A 23,814-nucleotide genomic window follows, 5' to 3' on the forward strand; every position below is an offset into this window, starting at 1 on the left:
ACAGAGAGAGAGAGAGAAACATCGACGTGAAAGGAACACATCGAGTGGCTGCCACCCGCACGACCGACCAGAGCCGGGGACAAACTGCAACCGAGGTACGCGCCCTTAGCGGGAACCGAACCCGGGTCTCTCAGGACCGCAGGTCGACGCTCTAACCGCTGCGCCAAACCGGCCAGGGCTGATTTTATTTTTAATATCTAGATTTTCAAATAAGAAAATGTTTGTCTTAATGCTGTTTTGAAAATATGGCAACTAAGCAAAGTATTCAAAAAAATACCTATTTTGGCCCAGCCGATGTGGTTCAGTGGTTATGCGTCAATCCATGAACCAAGAGGTCGCTGGTGCAATTCCCAGTCAGGGCATATGCCCAGGTTGTGGGCCCGATGCCCAGTGGGGGGCATGCAGGAGGCGGCCAATTGATGCTCTTTCTCATCCATGTTTCTATCTCTCTCTCCCTTTCCCTTCCTCTCTCTCTAAAATCAATAAAGAAAAAAAAAATTTTTTTAAATACCTATTTTGGTGTGCAAAAAGTTCAATTAAACTTTAAAAAAGTAAGGACACGCTTACTGACTTTAGGGAGAGGGAGAGACAGGGAGCTAGGGACAGGAAGAGAGGCGGGGGAGAGAGAGAGAAACATCGATTGGTTGCCTCCCATACACTCTCTGACCAGGGATCAAACCCACAACCTTTTGGTGTATGGGACGACACTCTGACCAACTGAGCCACACTGGCCTGGACCTTTAAATTTCATTATTATCAAAAATCATTCTAATATAGACCATTATAGTAATACTAAGTCATTTCTTTTCAATTTAACATCTTAAATGGTATTACAAGAGCATGATATTATTTAGTTACATTTTCCGTTATTTCTATGAATATATGAAATACTTAAAAATATATATTCTGTACATAAAAGTTGCTTCATTGTGTTTATTTTCAAGTTATTTTATCTATTAGCTAATTTAATTATTTATAAATAATTATCACTTTTATGCTATTTCACATTTTAAAAACTGAGATAAAAGAAAAAGACTCAGCAATATTTCACTTACATAGACACAATTAAACATTTATCATAATAGCTAGAAATACATAAAAATATTTTTGCTCAATATTAAGTAAGTACTACTGATACTACTTTTTGTTGTTGTTAATCCTCACCCAAGAATATTTTTTCCATTGATTTTTAGAGAGAGTGGAAAAGAGGTAGGGGGAGAGAGTGAGAGAGAGAAACATCATGTGAAAGAGACACAGTTGCCTCACACACGTGCCCCAGCCGGGGTTAGGGATTGAACCTGCAACCCAGGTATGTGCCCTTGACCAGGAGTGGAACCCGAGACCCTTTGGTCTGCAGGCCGATGCTCTAACTACTGAGCCATATTGCCCAGGGTAGTACTACTGATACTATTAAAATAATGATGCAGGATATGTACAAAATACAAATTTTATTACCCTAGCCGACATGTGTCTCAGGCTAACCCTATAGCCCTAAAAATGGAAAAATAAAGAGTAAAAAATGATGGTTCATTTGAGACAAGCAATCGATTAAATTCATTTGTAATAAATGAGGTTCTGAGATTTATATCTTAGTGTTAAATTTAGCCAGAAAAGGAGTTGTAATTGAACAGTTTGTTATATTACAGTTTATTACCCACTTAATATTAGTAAAGCTGTAATCAAAATGACATGCTAGCTACAGTAACAATTCCAGCAGCTAAAGAACTACATGTCACACGACCAGGCTTCAAGTCCTATTGTGTAGACTTTCTTCACCATTTTAAATCACCTCTTTAACACCCATATATTTACACAGGAGATTAGTCAACTCCTGATTTCTATACATAAATACACCTTGTTTAAGCTGGTTTATGTGGAAATCACTGTGAAATTCCAATTAAGTGCTCCATTTTTTTTTTTGCATGCTCCTACTTTGACACTGTCACTCCAGCTGAGCATGTCACCGCAGGCATGCTGAATGGTGTTAGGAAATAACCATTTAAAGCAATGCAATGCATTGGGAAATATATATTATAATTTAAAATAGTTGTAAACCACATACTTTTTAAAGCAATGAGCAAAAAAAGGAAACTCAAGTATGATAAAACAAAACAAAACAACAACAAAAAAAAACAAGTGACAAGTTGACAGATGTGTTAAAACTTTTGTGAGCCATTAACTACTTTGAAGATGCTCTGAAAAGGGCAGAAAACAAGGCACTTTCATCCTCGGTAATGAGCATTTCAAAGCCCACCAATGCATTCCAGATGCGGTCACCGTATCATTTATCACATAGGGACAATTCATCGTAGGCTTACCAAACAATCCTTATGATAATAATATTTAAGGAGAGCCTACCATTCACCGGGCACTGGACAGGCTACAAATTTAACACATTCTATCTCATTTATTCATTAATATTCAACCTCAAAAGGGCATGCATCTGGAATGTGATAATTGTTTTCAGCAACTTTTTAAAAGTATAATAGACACATAAATATTTTAGCATAATATATAGTGACTAGCCATGAGGAATAACGATTTCAGGCACAGAGACGGCCAGCTTATTCAATAGGAGCTGGAGCCCAGAAAATGGGCTCACCTCCCAAGCTTTCCATAAGAGAAAAACACATGGCTTTTCCTATGGAAAAGATGCACACGGTCAGGTCCTACAGCATGCCGGACTAGGTTCACTTAGTGCAACGCCTTGGGATACACCTAATTTGTATCCTGCCAGCAAATCCAACTTCTGTCTTCTGTGGGAAACTGTTACAAGCCACAAATGACTTCAAATGTTGGAACTATGCTGTCTGAATCCAAATGACTAAAAGCACTTATTCACAGAAAACTTCATGAACTTTTCACTTCTTAATCAAATGTTCTGACCTTTCTGAAGACAAAGAATAAAAATCTCTATCAATTATTTTGAATGTGTAATTAAGACGAGAACTTAGAGCCAACTTAATGATGAGCTGGCCTGATTTCTTTTTTTTTTAACTTAACCAACTAGACAGTTCTGTGATCTAAGTATCCCACAGCCGAGGATGGTTAGAAGCCTAGCTAGAGAGAAATTATTTTCAAAATTCTGTTGTCTAGAAAGCAAGCAATAAATTTTTTTAATTGTTTTGTTATTTTCATTCTTCTTTACTGGTGGAGAGGAACAACGGGTATCTAAGTGGGGTGAAACCTCATTCTTTTTATTGTCAAAGCAAACTGTGGTACTAACTGACTTGAGCTGACATTTCAAAGAAAGAATACTAAAGACCACTAATAAAACCTTCAAATAAATTTCAGGAGCCCACTGCGATGCTGCACCGTTTGGCAGACATTTTAAGGATGAGAAGTGAGCAAAGGCCCTATGATGTCTAAGGCAACCAAAGGGTCAAAAATACCTCTGGGAAAGAATAGCAGGGAATTAAATAATTTCAAAGGGATTAAATTAATGACCTCCTTCCAGTACAGGGTACTAGGAATAAAGAAATCTAAACTTCTGACCTAAAAATAATACACAATTAAACAGACTACCTAGAATAAAATGGACCCAAAATCGAGACTGATGAATGGCAACCATCTGTCCTGAGTAGTAAGACCTAAGTAATATCAGTTATCCCATAACGTGTTATTTATTTTATCACACAACCTGTAAAAACTTCGTTTATGTGATCTACATGCAAACTTGCCTTCAATCGCAAGGAAAAGCAAGTTAATGAAATTTATCCTTTACCTTTCTACTTCTCAGAAAACAACAGATATCAGCACGTTTCCCCCTCAAATATTTCAGAGATAGAAAAACAAAAGTCTTAATGTTCTGGTACAGCTCATGAGAAGTTAAATCCCATGCAATGCCTACTTGTTTGATTCTAAATTTTAATTCCGTGCAAATAATAGTTACTGCACATCTATCAAATGCCACTTAACTCCCTGTGTGTTGGGACTAAAAGGATAAAGAGGATAGTTTTACTCCTTGAAGAATTTCTATTTCTTGTATTCTTTAACTTAGATTTTATATCTGCTGGTCAAAAAAATGAAATGTATCTTTCTCCATACTCCAAATTTAATGCTGTTCTGTCAAACATGAGGCATTCCCCAAAGAGGAGATGAGACCTAAAAAAGTTTATACTGTTTTCCTAACCAGTGTTCCCAACCCTAGAATTATCCGAGTACTTTCCAAAGACACAGATGCCCAGGCCCCACACCAACTGGGTTAAATCAGGCTGGCTAGGAGTGGGCCCTTAGCACAACATTTTTTCAAAAGCTGCAGGATGATTATAATGTACAGCCAGGATGAGACCACTGGAAAGAACAGAAAACAGTGCCTTTATGCCTACCATTTATAATATAATTTGAATCAACTAAGCCTAAAAAAAAAAAAAAAAAAAGACAATACATAAAAGAAGCAGCATGGTTCAGACTTCCATTGAAATACAGAAGTAAAAAAAGAAGAAGAAAAAAATCTTGTTAGGAAGGCTTTGCCAAAGAAGGGTTTAAGCAGGAAAAACATCTTAATCTGGACCTGTACTTGGAAGGGCAAAAGGAAAGGAAGAAGGCACTTCCGGAAGGAAAGGTGGCAGGAACCAGAGGAAAGGGGAGGGACGGCGGTGACCTGGGGCAGGTAAGGAGACCACCCTGACTGCTGGGACCAAGCCAAATGCAGCTGTTGGAATTGAGGTCTTGAAGGACAACCTGAATATTTCCATTTGATCTGAGAGTCAGATGGGGATAATTAAAGTTTTCATGAGAAGCTTGGTGACATGACAAAAGCTGTATTTTGGGAAATTTCACCTGGCAGTGGATGGGATGTGGTGGAACAAGGAGGGGCTAAGTGAAAGGATCCCCCTGCCGTAACAATATGCTGTAGCACAGGCAACAACAACCACTGATTTGCACACTCCCACTACCATCTTCTCCTACATCCTTACAACAGCACCAGGGGGTTGGGTCTGGCTTTTCCTCAGCCTGTGGAGCCCTAGCTCATTGCAACAAGTCAAGCTGGTCACTAGCTCTGTTGCCTCTCCCCTCAAGAAGTCTCCATTAGAGAGCTCTGAAAAAAAAAAAAGAGCTAATTTTAGGGAAATCCTTTTCTCTTTTATTATAAAGTTGATGTCACAGAAGAGAATACTATAACAGAATAGAACTAGCTGTAGCTCTCAAAACTCTGAAAGACTTCATGAAGGTTCCTTGAGCTCCCAGGTATAGCAGACCAGGTAGGAATGACGTCTGAAGGTAAGTCTCCTGATTTCACCCTGTGGCAGATTTTAAAGGGCCTAAAATTATTTGGCACTCCTCCCATTGAGGGGTGGGGTCTAGTTCCCATTCTCTTATATTTGGGGTGGTCTTGCTGCCTTGCTTGACCATGAAATATAAAGGAAGTGGTGTTCTGGAACTTCAAGCCTCCCTCATAAGAAGCCGTGAGGTACAGCCTGGGTTTCTAGGAATCTGCTCTTGTGACTCTCCCTTTCAGAACCCAGGTGCCATGCTACAAGCAGCTTCAAACACTCAGGAAGTCCAAGTGTGGAAGTTGGAGCCGCTCTTGTTGAGCACTCAGTTAACAGCCAGCACGGCCCTCGGCCCCGTGAACAACAGTCTCAGACACCCAGCCAGTTGAGCCTTCAGATGACTGCAGCCCAGCTGACATGCAACTGCAATGAGACCCGAAGGGAGAACCACCCAGCTGAGCCCAACCCACAAAAATGAAAGAGAAAATGATAAACTGTTCCTTTAAGTTTCTAAATTTGGAGATGGTTTCTTACACAGCAATGCCCCTTTTACCAATGCTTTACCTGTGGTGGAACCAGGGACAGGAGTCTTTCACATCTTCCCCGGTATGCTGTCTATGGGTTTTGAGATGTGTATTTGAAAGTCAAATGTTGACCCTAACATCGGTTCTCCTTTTGAAATAAAGAAACAGAGGTTCAAGGAGATTGCATGAATTGTTTAGGATTACATAATCTGGAATATAAAGACCTTAGACGTGAATCTAGGCTATAAAATTATAAAAGTGCTGCTAAAACTAGCTTAGAAAATATACAGTATTTTGACATTTACCCAATTTTCTATTGGAGAAAATACTGGCACATTTTTACCATAAAGGGTCAGATAGTCGATCCATTAGGCTCTGCGGGCCACACTGTTTGGGGCAATTATGATGCATAGTGCAAAAGCACCTACGGAAAATATGTAAGTGGACAGGAGTGACTATTCCTGCTCTGAAGAGTCAGACTGTCTTTTGGTTTCACACCCAATATAACTGTAGAATTGGTTCAACATATCTAAACTCAACCCAGCCCTAGGTTAGTCTATTAAAAACCTTGCCAGCAGTCATGATTTTTATTCTCTTTTAATGGACATAAATCCTATCAAAAAGAATTACTTACTAACTCTTTCACATATTTGTATTTAAAGTGCTAGAGATTTGCCCTGGCTGCTATGGCTTAGTTGGTTGGAGTGTCATCCTGTGCTCACAAAGGGTCTCAGGTTCAATTCCTGGTAGGGCACCTACCCAGGTTTCAGGTTCAATCCTCCGTCGGGGCACATATGGGAGGCAACCAATCGAAGTTTTTCTCTCATATTGATGTTTCTCTCTCTCTCTCTCTCTCTCCCCCTCCCGCCTCCTTTCCTCTCTCTCTAAACATCAGTGGAAGCATACCCTTGGGTGAGAATTAAAAAATTTTTAAATCAGAGAATTAAAGTTGTAAAGAACAAGAAATGTTAAGTCCCCTCAAGAGGACTGGTAGAAATACATACAGTAATACTCTATTTCTATTGGTCACTTAGAATTAATACAATGAACGTTGTTATGGCATGTGAAAGAAAAGTGAAAACCCTAGTTCATCGTTGGAATATTTATAAACAAGAAGGCAATTAAATATTCAGCAATATCTAGAAAAAGAAATGAACATTCTTTTTTTCTTTCCTTTTCCTGGATGGTTTGGTTCTGAAACAAAAGTCTAAAAACTTATAGCGGCTTTTTGATCTTTGACTTCAGAGAGAATTTTAAAGCTGTAAGTTTACTGTTCACATAACTCACAAAAAAAAAAAAAAAAATGTGCCCCTGAAATAGTCCCAATAGCTGGTTGACAAAATGAATAATGCTATTAAACATAAATCAGTAAAGTGATGAATCGCTCAGCAGTGCCAAATCAAGTACTGTCTGGAGGCTAAAAAAGAATGAAAGGGAGAGATTTCATTAAAAGTGGAAACATTACAGAAAGTAAAATAAAATATTTTGGAACAAAATATACAAGGGTCTGGTAAGCATATTATACATTAAGGCAAAAGTCCAACGTTTTTACTAAGAGAATATAAAATGGAAGCATGATCTAATGAAGTCTTAAATAAGGATTCTAACAAGCAGTCCTAGATAAAAATCATATTGTTTCTTTTTGCAATTTGCCTTTTTATTCTGGACAAACTCTAGGTTGGATAAAAACTTGAAATTATTTACTGATTTAAAAATTGTGTACCTTCACTATCAAAAAAAACACAACAACACTATATTTAAGAAAAGAATGTTTAGAGTCTCTGTTGACCCAAGATTAAGTGGACAAACACTGTATTAAGAGCTACAAATCAAGTTCCCTCAAAAGACATAATAAGATAGATTCTAAAATTATGGACATTATCACCAACAGAAATAGGTTGGCGGAAAGCAGGCTGAGTGAGGAGTTAATAAAGCATTTACACCCCCTCTTACCCTAACATAAGGACAGAATTGTTTAAATGTTTTAAAGATAACATTTCACTTCTATAAAAACTTTCATAGCAAAAAATCTCAAAGTATTACATGAACACATCTAGTATCTACATGGCCCCCTTATTTCAAGTTGCTACCATCTCCATCACTGTTCAGCAGCAAACCTAACCATAAAATGTCTTCTTAGAGCAAAATGATGTTTTTCTGGTGGGCACAAGAACAGGAAGGAGGTGACACCCTCAAAGAGAGGTCCGACAGAGTCAATACACAGCACTGCTTCCAACACCTGAGCTACATGGAAGGCAAACATATGGCCTCTTTGGCTTCCTGCATGTCACCTTGAACTCTCTGAATCCTAAGTTTATTTCTGCACATATCCATATGCAATTTCCGGGCACTGAAACCACTGTGCCTCTTAAAATAACTCTTGCATTCTTAAAGTGAATATTAATTAAGGGGAAAGTTCTAAAATGTTCCTATTTGCCTTCTGGATTTACTCCCGTTTCGTTATTAAACCTCAATAGTGTCAATACATGTTAGCAAACTGAGATTCCTTGTTAAGGTGAAGTAGAGAAGCATATGTTAGGCGTTGGGAGAGGGCTAGGTGCTAAAGTCAGAGGCAAATTACATGCACATAAATTACCCTGTTGTAGTTTCAACTCAGACAGTATTTTATAAGGACTGTGGCTTACTCAATCAGTACCACAAGTAAAAGGACTATTAGCGCTATCGATTCTCTTCACTGCGAGAACTTCTTCTTGAACCTGAAGGAGTTTATTAAGTTGGACACCATATCAAATTTGTTCTGAGCTAATTCTTCATGAACCATGTAAAAGTTATTAATATATTACTATAACTCCAAATATATGTTAATCAGATTACAAAAATAATGTTCAGATGCAGTAAGAATATGGTTCAATATTATCTACAAGTTCCAACAAAAGATGTTTGGGGTGATGGCCTGTGCAAGGAACCACCTGAATAGGTCACATTATTATTTGGGTTCCCCATTCTTTTTGTCCTGGGTCAGTATCATCAACATTCAAGATGCTGTAGCTTTAACTTGCCAAAACAAATCTATAGAACAGTGTTAGCAAAAATAAGTGACATACCTAATAAGTGACATGCTCTGGCTTTAAAAATCAGACCATAAGGTCTTCATTTGAACTGTTATTCCCACTCGGAGCACAAATCCATCTTCTCCCTCCCCAAATGCCTAAAATGTAAGAGAAGCTATTTTATTTCACACTTTCATCTCAATGAAAGTGGAAAAAACTACCAATTTGGAGCACAAAGCATTCAGACAGAATCAAGAAGTAATAGGTAAATAGTAACTGGGACTCAGGGGTGGACAAAAAAGCCCGAGTGCACGTTAAGTATTAGTGGTGAGGAGCAGCCCTAACTGAGTGCCAGGAAAAACCCTACAGACCTGGCTCCATTTCTGAGCATACAGTACAATTTACTTGACAAAGTTGCTTAAAAAAAAGAACAGTTTAATTCACCTATCCAGAATAAACATTTGCTTTTTAATCCTTTTATATGTAGCATAAAGAGTAGATTTAATAATCAATAAATTATATTCAGGAAATTATCTTTATGTCAAACATTTTCTAAAGTGCTTAAAATAACAAATGTTATTTAAAAGCAAGGCTGTTTGTTCTTCTTTTGAAGATAATTTGTGGCATAACCCAAACACATTTAAATTTTTCAGGTTTTTACACTTCAAGACTGTTTTATATGCCGAAAGATGAATATTTTAATCCAGCACAGGATTCACCGAATAACATTAATAAACGTCTTCGGAAGGATCTCTGATGAGTAAGATTTACTTGCAAACCCCCCTGGTTTCTACTAATAAACTATAATAAACCCAAGACTTTTTTTTTCCACCCTCAGATACAACCCCTGGAGTTTACCCTTCTTACAACATACTGTTACATACACTAAATATGCCCTTCTCAACCCTTGAGGAATGTCCTTTGATTTTTAAAGTAAATTTTTAAAACTACTCTATATGAACAACTTGGCAACATACAGCTGCAGAGTGTTTCTTCCCTTGTGCTAAATATTCAGACTTGCCAATTTTTAGGAACAAAGCTCTGACAGCTACACCTTCACCCAAGACCTGTAAATAAACCTGTTACTGTTTAACTGTAATGAGATCAAGGGGAAAGCCCATTTCTTTTATAGGCTCAGATACAAAATCACATCTGATATATTATTGTGATACACGTAATTGGTTATCCCATTATCCCGAACTAGTTTCTCATTCAATGAAAGACTAAGCTAAGGAATAGGGGGATTTGGGCAGGGTTTTTTTTCTTTCACAAGTTCACAGATGTTTAAACTGATACTTCAAACCCAAACAATACTAGGAAATGAAATAATCATTGTAGAAAAATGATTGGCCTCCTGTGAGGATTAAAGCAGCTAACAATTTTAAAAAATGCTTGGTAAACCATAAAGTGGTAATGGGACATGGAATGTAAGCTTCACAGGGGCAGAGATAGTTACTTGTTTTGTTCACTGATTATCCCAATGGCCTAGAACGGAGCCTGACACATAGAAGACAGTATTTGCTGAATGAATGAAATATATGGTATAATTAATAGTGAGTAACAAAAATTATGAAGCAGAACTGTATCCCTTAGTTAAATAGTGTTGTTTTCACCAATGCACTTAAGAAAGCTGTGGTGTTCTTATTCCACATTTGACAAATTAAGGTTGAGAAAAAAGTGGGTAGTCAATAGGCTGAAATGATCAAAAATCACATTTTGTGATCCATTCCTAAGTTAGTGTCTAACGGATCAGAAAGAAATATTGTTCTCTTTCCGAAAACAGTAGCTTTCGGACCTCCTTTATATCTCATCAGAACATAATCACTTTCAACTTCATCTAATCTTCAGATGATAGCTAACACTGTCAGTGCACAATATAACCTCATAGTTCTACAGAGTGTAAAATAATTCCTATACTATTTGGTAAGGCAAGAATCTGTCATTTAAATAAAACTGGGCAATGTTCAGAAAACTACATTCTTCGTCAAATTATGAAAATAAATGAATGTAAATGCTCATTTTAAGCAGTATGTTTGTGGGCACAAATTTACAAGGCTTTCATTTTCTTCTTGAGACATTTTTCTAATTTCAAAAATTAAATTCATTTTTTACAATAATCATTTTTTGAAATAAAAGGTTATTCATATGAAAAGTAACCTAAGAGAAAAAATCTTCAATGAGGATCGGATAAAATATTTAAATAACATATGCTTAAACTATATTAGAATACTTCAAAGGAAAATATAAATTCTTATACTCTCTTAATTATTCCAAAAAGCTATTTTTCCATTTTGACACTTTAATAAGCATAAAAGAGTAAATATGTTCTTGAAAATTAAAAAGCTTTTCCCAATAATTGTAATATGTTGAATGAAGCAAACAGGTATATGAAATTATTTTTCAGAGTTATTGACATACCTGCATTTGATTAGCATTTGGTTTATTTATATTTAATCTGTAAAATCTACGAAAGTTAAAATTAAGTAATTTTCCATTGCTGAGTAGCAAATCATGATGAGGAGCAATATAAGGATCCTTGAAAAATAACTTCTATGAACATAATGCCAAACCACCAAAAGTTATGCAAATCACTAAATTTTCTTGAAAATGTTATTTTTATGAGACATTATTTACTAACTTTGTCTACCTGAACCTGCTTTATATGTTTCTAATTTTCCTACTACTTCAAAAAGAAGAGAGTGGCCTAAATTTCCAAGGCTTATAAACTTTGCTTAAACTATATTTGTTCCTCTCCCAGGGTACAAAAAGGCTTCCTAGAATTTAGGTTTTAAACTATGTGAATGAGACCGGTGCTCATATAATTATATTTGTTCCATTCTGTTAGTAACCATTTCAAACTGAAAGACCAGGACAGGTTCTAAACATGTTAAATTCTATAAAGCCATTAGCAATAAATTTGATCCGGCAGTTTACTGGGACAATGGAATCTGCTGAAAACGCATCTATTAGTCATTCTGGACAAACCCTTCGGGATTAAAAGAATGAGTTAAGATCGTCTAAGGACGCGACAAAAAAAAAAGAAAATTAATCCAACTGGACCTCAGCTCCTGAGTCTCTAAGAGGCTTTTCCCTTTTCACATTGCCTATTTCGGCAGCCCCTCCATAAGTTTCAGCTAATATTTGACTAAATTGCCCATACTCTTCCCACTCATACCACTTCAGTTTCATGCAGGAATTAAACCAAAACTGCCCTTCTTTTGGTAAATTCCCATTTATTGGTGAACTTTCTACTCCAGGTGCCAATTGAGCTGTTTCAACTCAGCACGCAGAGAAAGTAGGCCTGATTTCTTTGCGCCTTAGTGACCCAAAGCCAAACTTTACCCAACTCTCCTTCCAAAGCTCTTTGCGAGTGTTTTTGAAGGGCCTGACAGTCTGAACAGTTTAAGAGGCAAATGACCCCAAAGTGGACCATGGGAAGCTCTTCTTGGCAGGAACTTTCTAAGCAGACTGTGTCGCGCGGCCTCTGGGAAAGGAGCGGACAGGCAAAATCGCTGAACTTGGGAAATCCCGTGAAACTGGTCCAGCGAACTCGAGACCTAGGGGTTTGGCCTGTCCTTTCGGGCTAACAACGAGGTTTCTCCCCTAAAAGGCCTGAAATTCCAGGTAGCCCTACCAGTTGTTGAAAGAAAAGGGACAGAGAGAAAGCTGGTGGTATGGGATACGGAGGTGGGGGATCACGATGTGGGTTACCCTCCTTACCCCCAAAGTGGCATCTCCTCTAAACCTCGAGATGTTCTAGGAACGTTCCAGGCCAGAGCGGATTCCTGCGCACTGGGGTCGGAGCGCCCTCCGGGCAGTGCGCATCGCCGGCGCGCCCAGACCCAGGACCCGCAGGCCGGGCGGGAGGCGCTGGGCTCGGCTGGGAAGGGGAGAGCTGGCTCACCTGGGGCTGAAGGATGGAAGGTACAGTCCCGGTCCCCCGGAGCCCGGCCTGGCAGCCTTGCGCCGTCCGCCGAGGGGCTGAGCACTTGAAAAGCCCACCGCGTGCCATAGGGCGCCCCGCCGGGGCTGACTTGCTCGCCGGCTGGGCACAGCTTCAGGGGAACGGGGCTGGCGGGCAGGGGCCGGACCTGCGCGCCTGCGGTGGCGGTGGCGGCGGCCGAGGCCAGAGCGGCTGCCGGGCCGTGGGGCGGGGGCGGCTGCAGCCCTGGCGGCGGGGCGCCCCCAGCCCGCAGCAAGTTCTCGATCAGGAAACTCTTGCCCAGGTTGCCAAAGCCGGGCGCCGCGGGGAAGTTGAGGAGCGCGGACGAGGCCACCACGTCCCAGTACGCGCCGGCGTGGGCCGCCAGGGCGCTGGGGAGCATGGTGCGGCGCCCGCGGGCCGGTCGCACGTCCGCCTCTAGCTCGTGCGCCCCGGGGAAGGAGAGGGCACCGAGGACGCCGGTAGACTTGGAACAGTATTATTTATTTGGGTCGGGCTTTTTTTTAAAAGGATGGGAGGAGTGAGTGTGGGAGGGGGAAGCTGTGCGTTTTCCTGGCCCGCGGTGTAGGCTCCGGGGGCGTCGGGGGCGTCCCTCCCGTTTTCTATGCAGATCCGGACCGGATTTTTTTTTAGAAAGCTGGAAGGTGTGTCCAGCTCATCCATTCATGTCACCGGCCCACAAAGTGACAGACGCGACCAACAATAAGGGCAGCCGCAAGAGTCCGTGCTTTGGCAAGGGGAGGGGACGCGTAGCCGGGAGGAGGTGGGCGTGGGCGACGGGAACCCGGGGCGCTGGGCCCTCTCTCTGGGCCGTGCTCTGCAAGCCGCTCCGGAGCCCCAGTAGCCCCTGGGCGTGAAGTCGCATGCACGCCAGCAAGGAGCGCCCTGTAGCTGCTCTCTGTGTTCCACCTGTTGGGCGACTTCTGGCTCTCCAGCGTGGATGTCACTTGTTCAGGAACCAGCAGGCATCCAGCGAAAGTAAACGGAGTTGTTAGTATCTGGAAAGCTTGGAGTTATCAGAGAAAGTCACAGGCGTTAGAGACTGTTGTGGCAGTACAGATGAAAAGTTACCTTTAAAGAGTGGGTTGTTTGCTATTAGATGTGACTCCTACTTTTTTAAGGATGTGAACCCTGAGAAAGATGATAACTTACTAAGAAGGGCTTCCAGTGGCTGAACTGGGCTCAAGTTTAAAAAAAAAAAAAAAAAAGAACACAACTTAGCAGCCAATTCTAAACTGGAGCCTCTCACCAAAACCAGACTTTACCGAAAAGTCAGCACAACTGCCTGGCTGCAATGTGTTCTGGCCACATGAGCCAACCCTTAAAAAGGAGTTCTTGGAATTGTATTTCAACCAATAGCTCTGAGGCTTGCCCTGTCCCATCAGAGCTGTGCTGTGTGGCTATATTTCCCCATCAGCATTTTCACTGACCAATCAGAATGGCTCCATTCTGACTAATTAGGACAGTGCCTTTTGGACTAAACTGTGAAGGTTTGGAGACCTCATTTGCATTAGGACAGACCAATTAGGAACCAGGGGTGGTGGCACCTAAGTCATCTCCCCTCTGGTTTGGGGAACTCATTTTCCCCTTCCATGGAGGCCCCTGGCTGGAACTGAAATACCAGTTTTGTCAGAGTAGAGGGGAGCAGACCAGCGCAGAGGCTGAGTAGAGAGCTGTGTAGCTGGAGTGGACTTTGCCACCGGCCTCCTAACAGCTGTGCTGTTTCATGATTGAGCTGTAACATTGTTGAACTGTTCCACACCACGGGGTTCTCATGGCTGTGCTGTATCACAGCTGAGCTGCATGCACTGAATTAAGTTTCCTTCTTAGTTACATCCCAAACCGGGGAGTCCTGTTGGTGTTGAGTTGGCACCAACAACCATTGATTGACAAAGATAAAGGAAATTACTTTTTCCTGGAGACCTTTTAAGAAATTTCTGTTTCCAGTCATTCATTTCCAGATATTTTTTATAAGATTTGATTTAGTGTTCTGGATAGGGGTGGAAATGGATGAGCCTTTGATTGCAGAGTTCAGATGAGACTCAACTGTTTTCAAAGCCACTGCTCACCCTCATCACCATCTTGAGATGTGCCCATACTCCCTTACAGCCTCTCCAGTCACATTTCACAGGGACAACTGAAGACCAACAGCATCTACTGGCTGTGGGGAAAGGAAATGCTGGTGGTTTCAAACATTCAGTGTTTATATACCCAACCCTTATCTTCCAAAGGGTGTTAGTCCCTCCACTGAAAGTCAGTTACTTTCTTCCTCTTTCCATTGTTTTCCCCAGGCTTGTCCTAAAATTATTCTCTGCCAGTGTCTCCTCTCAGGATTTCTTAGTAGCTTCTTACTTTTTTTACTTCTTTAAAAGAGTCTGGGAGAAGAAGGCAGCTAAGTAAATTGATCCGCTAGCCATGTTAAATGGAAGCCCCATAGTGGTTTTTAACTAATTAAATTCAAATGCGTTTACCCCTGCTCCCCCACATTCCTGTGGTCATTTTCTTACACAAGGCCTTATCCTTTCTTAGCCCTTGACCATACCTGCCAGGCCCTGGAGACATCTGAATCTTCCTCTCTGTGCTCCGACCCATGCTCCAGTTAATCATTCAAGTGCTTCTGGGCTTCACAGAAGGGATATACTGTGTGTATGTGGCAGTTTGACCTCTGCCGTCCAGCCCCACAGGAGCTAGCTGCAGGAACCGTGGGGATGGACTATGCTTACCATCCCATAGTCTTCCACAAGAAATCCTACCCCAGCACTCCAAAATAGGGTATTTTTAAGTACTTGGCAATATAAAACATTCTTCTGACATAAAAAATTTAAAAATTTTTAAATTTAGGAATCACTCCAGAAGAGATGATCTAACAAATTTTGACCTAGAGAAGGAGATCCTAGTTGGAGTTGGTTAAATGGCAAATGACAGATGGTTGGGTCCAAAACTTGTGAAGAAAAGCCATCACCAACTTCTAACCAAATGTGGTTGGGTCCTCTTCCACAGACACATGAAGGAGAATGCTGAATTACTTAGGATTACAGTTACCCCCCCCCCTCAGAAATATGGTAATATTTCCATTATTAACAGCCTGCTAACTAGAGACTGGACAGGTGTAAAAAGTGTGTGTGTGTGTGTGTGTGTGTGTGTGTTTAAATTTTAACCACAAGGCAACTTTAAATTCCTAATTTTGGAAACCATGTCTATCAATGGAGTGTTAAAACTGTGACTTCTCTGTCAATTAGCACTTTCCATTGCCACTCTCCTGTGCAAATTTAGATGAATTTATTTAAAATAAGACTTTTTTTTATTTTTTATTGTTGACAGTATTACAAATGTCCCCCATTTAAAGGCTGCCTGCAATGTTTGGGGTCACGTGTATATTTTTCTCTTTACTCTAAGAATAATTTGATCTGTGTCTTCAATTTACTTAAAAGCCAGCCGGAGTTGTGAGGCTAGTGAGATAAAATTCCTTTTACAAACTCACCTGGCTGATTTTTGTTTCATTTACCCTAGGTATGTCCAAAGCTTTTTTTTTTTTTTTTTTTTATACTCACCTGAGGACATTTTTCCATTTTTTGTTCAGATAGAGCGGGAGGGGGAGAGAGAGAGAGAGAGAGAGAAACATCGACGTGAAAGGGACACATCGAGTGGCTGCCACCTGCACGACCAACCGGGGCCGGGGACAAACTGCAACCGAGGTACGTGCCCTTAGCGGGAACCGAACCTGGGTCTCTCTGGACCGCAGGCCAACGCTCTAACCTCTGAGCCAAACCGGCCAGGGCTGTCCAAAGCTTTTTAAAGGTCCACCCTCCCCATGGGCTGCTAAGTGGAAGGGAAGTTATTTGCAAGGCTGGTGTGTATTAATCATGTTAATTCACTTATTGATTTAGCAACAGATCTTTACTGTGTTAAATACTTACTTGTGGTGGTCCTGAGATATAGAAGAAAGGTCTGGTCCTTGCCTTGTAGGCATTCACTGCATAGTGAGGGAGAAAACAAGTAACACCTAAGAATGGGCTTGTACTTTGGAAGTAACAGTGTGAGAAAATTCCAGAGGAAGTCTCCTCTAAACTGAGTCTTCAGATGTGAACAGTGGTCGGTGTTAGGATGTGCAGTAGTAACCTTTGCAATTAGCAAGGAAAAGAGGTATTACCTCATCACTGCCATTCCCCCATGATAGCCACCATTTATCCAGTGTTTACAGTCAGCCAGGAATAGTACTAAGCATTTCATAAATATTAACTTATTGTTAATCTTAGCAATAATCCTATAAGGTCAGTACTGTTGTTATGCCAGTGTTACTGATGGGGCACAGATAACTTAAGTAACTTTCTTAAAGCTACAGAAGTTCCAGAATGATGAGACAGAGATTCAGCCCAAGGCTGGATGATTCCAAAGCTTTTGACCCTTTAAGCACAACTGTCACCCTCTTCACAAACCTGACTTGCCATGCTAAGTGGTGTCACCTGATCATACAAGGGAGGCTGAAAAACAAGTATTTCATATTTCTGTAGCAGAAGGTGGCAGTGAAGATGTGAATCAGAAATAACTATTGTGTCTGCCAACTTGCCACAGTTAGGAGGCAATTGGAGAAATCCAGACACAAAAATGATGTGGAATTTAAATAAACTTAATGGCACGAAAATGGAATTGAGGGGATAAATACTGCAATGGTTGAATCTATAGGGCTGAATGAGGTAGTTCTCAGCTCGGGGTAATCAACTGGGCGGGGGATATTTGGCAGTATCTGGAGATATTGTTTGTTTGATGGAGGTAGGGGACTTAGCTAATGGCATGTACAAGCCAGGGATTCTGCTAAGCATTTTATAATGCACAGGACAGCTCCCACAACAAAGGATTATCCAGCCGTGAACATCAGTAGTATGGTGGTTGAGAAACCTCGGTTGTAGAAGATAAGGGGAAAATGTAGGATCACTTCCGCTTTTCTAGTTTAGTGACTGGATACCCCCTTATCTAGATGGGGACTTATAAAACAAGGAGCAAGCCTGGCCGGTGTGGCTCCGTGGTTGAGCACCGACCCATGTACCAAGAGGTGGACAGTTTGATTCCCAGTCAGGGCACAGGCCCAGGTTGTGGGCCCGATCCCCAGTGGGGGGCATGCAGGAGGCGGCCAATCGATGTTCTCTCTCAACGATGTTTCTATCTCTCTCTCCCTCTCCCTTCCTTTCTCTCTAAAATCAATGAAGGGGAAAAAAATTTTTTAATTAAAAAAATAAATAAAACAAGGAGTGGGTTTTACAGTGGGATATAAACAAAAAGGTGGAGATAGACCTTCTGGTTGTTTATGAAATCTTCCAGGAGAGTCATATAGGGAGAAGAGAAATGAATTAAGAGACAGACGCGGGGGGCCACCAACATTCAGGAATGGATAAAAGAAAGACATGGAGGACACTGGAAACCAGCAGTCAAGATCTGAAGACAGAGACCAAGAGAATGTGTCATGGAAGACAAAGGAGAGAGCTTCGGAAAGGAGGGATGCCAGATTGGTACAGAGCTGCTATATGCTCGGAAGTTTCTTTTTCCAGCTGAGCAAGTGCTACCTTGCATTTCCCAGCCCCCTCTCAGGCCGTGGATGGCCAGTGGAACACGAGTAGAAGCGGTCTGTCTCGAGTCCTGTCCCACGCTAACAACCCACACAGCCCTCCACACACTGCTCTCCAGCTGCCTGATGCAGAGGTCCGCCGAGGACCCTAAGTCCCCAGGAGATGGTGGAGCTGCAGATGAAAGGAGCCTCAAGCCCTGAATCACCATGTGGAAAGCCAACAAAGATGAATATCTACATGAGTAGATCATGACCTGAACAAAAAATAAACATTCATTAAGTAATGCCATTAAGATTAGGAGTTAGTTTCCATCGTATATCCTCATCTGACTTAATTAATTCAGGGGTAGGCAAAAGTAGGTTTACAGTTGTAATACAAATAAATAATATGATTAATAATACAAGAATGAACTGTAAGCCTCCGTTTGCTAACTCCTGTATAGTGATTCTATAAATGCCTCAGACCAATAACAGTAACGTGATCCTAAGTGTCTTGGGCAGGAACCTTTTTTTATTGGTGGTACGTGCCCCTATCAGGCACTGAACCCAAGACTCTCTGGTCCGCAATCTGATGCTCAACCACTGAGGCAAACTGGCCAGAGCATGGGCAGGAACCTTTCAAGGGGAGTAAGGGAGGCAGAAACCCACTGGTGGATGATAGAAGATCAACAGATGATAAGGACCTGGCCAGTTTGGCTCAGTGATTAAAGGGTCGTTGCAGGTTTGATTCCGGCCAAGGGCATGTACCTCAGTTGCAGTTGGACCCCGGCCCTGGTTGGGGTCGTGTGGGAGGCAACCAGTCATTGTGTCCCTCTCACGTCAATGTTTCTCTCTCCCTTTCTCTCCCACTCTCTTCCTCCCACTCTATCTGAAGATAAATAGAAAAATATCCTCGGGTGAGGATTAAAAAAAAAACAAGATAAACTGTGACTACTTGCACAAAAATGTTGAGAATTGTCGTAGAATTCAGTCTGACACTTGTTTTCACACCTGGTCGTGGGTCTATGGGAATGGCTCTACAGCACTTATTTGCTTAGCTGGGTATTAGAAGCTACAGATACTTATGAAAAAGAACATAATAATTGAGATTAACCAAAGAGGCTCAGGTCATTTTGCTGCAGCATCTCTATTTAAAGAACCACTTTGCCCTATGCTGAGATCTGGTCCAAAAAGAAAAGAGCATCTTCACAAACCCAAATGCCTTTAGGGTCAGATTGGTAAAACCTACTGTGTAGCCAGGTTAAAATAATAGGGAATGTGAGTTGGCTATTAAAGAAGGGGGGGAGGTGGAGAGGAGAGGAGGAGGCCTACCGAGCAAGACATGTGCCTGGACCCGTGTGGTCATTAGGCTGGAGAAACAGGCTGGGGCCAGATAATGCTTTGTATGCAGATAAAAGACACTGAGTTTGGGCTGGGTTTGTGGCAGTGATGGTGGAAAGAAACGAGAATTTGAGAGATATCTGGAAGGTGGAATCCATTCTTCTGTGAATTTAGAATCTGATAAAGTGTTTTCTCTCCTGAGGAACTAGTATGCTCAGTGATAACTATATATTCCTTTGTGTTTCCTGGTATGATTGGAAGGCCAAGAAGTTGAGCTCATTTTAGAGTTCGATTGGATGAACTATTTTGGCCTGTATTGCGCTCATCTTCATCCTGTTCTTGTTTCACTCTTAAGTGTTTATGTTTCCTTTGCTGGTTCTGTTGTATGTGTATCCGTTTAGTGTGCCTCCTCAAATCCTACAAGTAATAAATACAAAAAACAGATAGCTTCTTTTTGATTTTACACACATGCTTCAGTAGTTCCACTAAGATGAGGGCTTCTGTTATAGCGTCTGAAGAAGCCCTGCCCTGTTCCTTCCTGACCAGCTGGATTCTTCCCTCCGCGGGTGGTGGAGAGAAGCCTTCTCGTAGCCCTGCAATAGGGACAGTGGATGGGGAACTCCAGGATGGATTGCTGACCTCTCATTGGCAGCTTCTCATCACCTGTTCCAACAATTACACATCTTTAAAAAGAAACACACAATCGTGAGAAGCTAAATTCTGTTCTCAGCTGACATGAGAAAATTCAAGGGAACCTCCGTAGCCTGTCCTGTAACCACTGGAAATCTGGCTGGTGCTGGGTTACTCAGGAAGCAACAAAGACTTCCCAGTAACTGCTAACTGTAGATTCTCTCCACAGTCCAACACCCACTCACCACTCAGAGCTCCGGGTAGGTTACATTCTAATCCTCAAATTAGAGGGGGGAAATGTTTTAAAGACACATACAGGAATATGTTGAGTTAGGGACATTCAACTATTTCAATAATCATTACTCAATTACATTCTATGTAGTTCTATACTTTCTTAAATATTTTCCCATCCCCTCCAGCCCAGCCCCAAATACTCTTGGGTCTTTGAAATGAATTCTAAAAATTTGGCTTCCCTCTGAAAGACATTTATAAATATGTTTTCGATTTCGATCTGGCAGGACTCATGCTCTTATTGTCCTACTTTTCCTGCACATGTCTTTGCTGGCTGGCCCTGTTGGCTCTTTGTGCATTATTTTGCCATGCCTCAGGCATTGTTGGTCTTCGTGCCCTGCATTCTACCTTCAAGCTCTATTTTACTAACTCTTCTGTAACTGGGAGACTTCCCAGTTTCTTTCCAGGCCATTCAGTTTCTTTGGCATTACTTGCTCATTGATCATTTCTAACCACTTTTCCACTTGCACTGCTTGGCCCGCAGTGAAATGGGAGACCGCTGAAAGATTTTGAGGAAATGACTGGATGCTGCTGAGTGGCATCTTTTCAGCTGCTTCTCATGGTCTCGGTGGCCTCAAAGTCACAGGTGCCTCTCATTTATATTGAAATGCTAGTTTTTTCATTTACCCTGAATTACTGCTTTGAACAAAAGGGAGGCTGAACATTGCATTATGAATTTTGTCATAGTCCCCTATATTTACACCCAATAGTCCCTTCAGATGAACATTACGTTTTTTACATCCACTGCCAAGATTTTGAAGTACACACAGAGTAGTTCATCCCTGTGAAGCTCTGCTGTAAGGCTGAATCCAGGCTCTACGAACCACATTCAGATGCATGAATTGCCTTGCTTTGGGGCGCCATTTCTCTGCTGAGCATTTGTCTCATGTAAAAGAGAATAAGCATTTTAGACAAATAAACAGAAATTAATCCGTAGACTTTTCTTTTCTAGTCCCCAAGTCCTCTTTTGAGTTTCACAGCTTCATTTGGAAACTAGAGTAATAGCACACATTTTCTGAAGTAAGTATAGCTTGACAGTGAGCCATTTAAATTGTGTAATGTTCAAGTGACATTCCTTATGTCACTCACATACCCTTCCTTTTTTCAAGTTTATGCGTGTATTTCACTCTCCGTATCAGTCCATCTTCTAATCTCCCCAGCCCCATCCCAACACCCCTGCAGTAGTGACACTTTCTTCCTTTAGCCTAAACACCATGACCAGTCATTCAGCAATGAACTTGTTAAATAGCACATGACTTAAATGAATGATACACCGTGAGTCAGACTGACCTATAATTTTGCAATCCTATGCTGTTCTTTTTAGGTACTACTTTTTTTCTCATTTCTAGAGATTATATGAAGTTGGCATTATGTGCTAAGAGTGTTTGTTGAAGACTTTTCTCTGTAACTTAATAGATCAGGTGTTTTTTGGACGGAGGAGAGATTTTAACTACTGATTCAATTTATTTAAAGATTAAGGATTATATTGGTCTTCTATTGCTTCCTTGAGTCATCTTTGGTAATTTGAATTTCCTAAAATCTTATTAATTACAAACTTGTAGGCAAAAAAAGAAATGTACTTTTACTGTCTACTTCTGCAGCATTTCTAATTATAGCTTTTTTATTAATAATATTGTTTACTTGTTCTTTTTCTCTTTTCTCTTGATTTGTCTTGCTAAAGGTTGTTGGTCAATTTTAGTAATTTTCACAAGATATCAATTTGGCCTTTTTTTGTTCCTATTTTTATCTTTTTGTAATTTTTGTTTTCCTTTTGTTTATTTTGATGTACTTTTTCTAAATTTGGGGGTTCATTGCTTAGCAAATACATTTTTATTCTTTCTAATGTAAGTATTTAAGGCTAGACTTAAGTATAGTTTATCAATCCCATGATGTTGGCCAACAATGTTTCACATTTCAGGAAAAGGGCCACCATCCACCCACACTCAGGATGGGATCCTCAAGTTATATCTGACATGTCCCACTCCCTCACACCTATATCCAGTCACTCACTAAATTTGGTTGGTTTTCATCTTTTGAATATTTCCCCAATCTGTTGATTTCATTTTATCACCATCCGACAACACTCTAATCCAAGCTTTGATTATTTGGGGGTTTTTCTACTGCAATAACCACTCTAATTTATGGTTTATGAAGACAGAGAGTTTATCTCTTTTGTTCACTCTTATATCCTTACAGACTAATAGTACCTCATATATAAGACACACAGTAAATATTTGCTGAATGAATGAATGAGAACCGTTCTAACTAGGCTTCTCCTGTCTACCTTTGGCCATCCTAGATGTTTCCTTTTCTTCTAATGGTGAAATACTTTAAGCATCAGCTGTGTGCTCCTCTGTCTCACTAGCAGTGACAAATTGCTCTATAAAATAATAATGTTGACACTCCCAGCAGCAGTTTATGGGAATTCCATATGCCCCACACCCTTGCCCAAACTTGGAATTCTGAGACTTTTCACAATTTTTTATGTATAAAATAGTATATCATTGTTCTGTTGTGTTTCCTCAATTACTCCGAGGGTCAAGCATATTGTCATATGTCTGTTAACCTTTGGGATTTTCTTTTCTGTGAATTGATTGCTTTTTTTGTTTGTGCATTTTCTTTTTGACTTGTCTTAGTTCTTGATTGTTTTCATTTTCAATTACAGTTGACATACATTATTATATTAGTTTCAGGTGTATACCCCAGTGATTAGACATTATACAACTTACTAAGTGATCATCCCAATAAATTTCATATCCATCTGACACCATACATAGTTATTAGAATATAGTTGACTGTATTTCCTATGCTATACTTTACTTGCCCATGACTATTCTGTAACTACCAGTTTGTACTTCTTAATCCCTTCACCTTTTTGCTCAGCTCCCAACCCCCATCTCGTTTGGCAACCATGAAAATGTTCTCTGTATCTGTGAGTCAGTTTTTGTTCTGCATGTTCATTTATTTTGTTAATTTTTTTAGATTCAATTGTTGATAGATATGTATTTATTGCCATTTTATTGTTCACATTTTTATCTTCTTTGTCTTTTTTTTAAAAAGACCTTTTAACATTTCATATAATACTGGTTTGGTGGTGATGAACTCCTTTAGCTTTTTCTTGTCTGGGAAGCTCTTTCTTTTTTTAATGTTTTATTGTTATGTTTTGCTTTTTAAGAGAAAGAGGAAGGGAAGAGGAGAGAAAGAGAGAAACATCAATGAGAGAAAAATAGTGATTGGCTGTCTCCTGTACTCCCTCTACTGGGGATTGAGCCTGCAACCCAGGCATGTGCCCTGACAGGGAATGGAACCATCTACCTCT

The 23,814-nt window shown here is 40.6% G+C and overlaps 1 protein-coding gene across 1 annotated transcript in view; it reads right to left on the bottom strand.

Annotated features, from left to right (window-relative positions):
- DBX2 (developing brain homeobox 2) overlaps positions 1-13,076 on the bottom strand; it is a 34,517-nt gene extending 21,441 nt beyond the window's left edge. The window contains exon 1 of the mRNA XM_036251517.1: positions 12,656-13,076. Coding sequence (XP_036107410.1) covers positions 12,656-13,076 — 421 coding nt within the window. The remainder of the gene's footprint in view (positions 1-12,655) is intronic.
- Between the last annotated feature and the right edge of the window lie 10,738 nt (positions 13,077-23,814).

The sequence above is a fragment of the Molossus molossus genome, unplaced genomic scaffold (assembly GCF_014108415.1).
Source record: "Molossus molossus isolate mMolMol1 unplaced genomic scaffold, mMolMol1.p scaffold_m16_p_10, whole genome shotgun sequence".
Classification (NCBI taxonomy): Eukaryota; Metazoa; Chordata; class Mammalia; order Chiroptera; family Molossidae; genus Molossus; species Molossus molossus.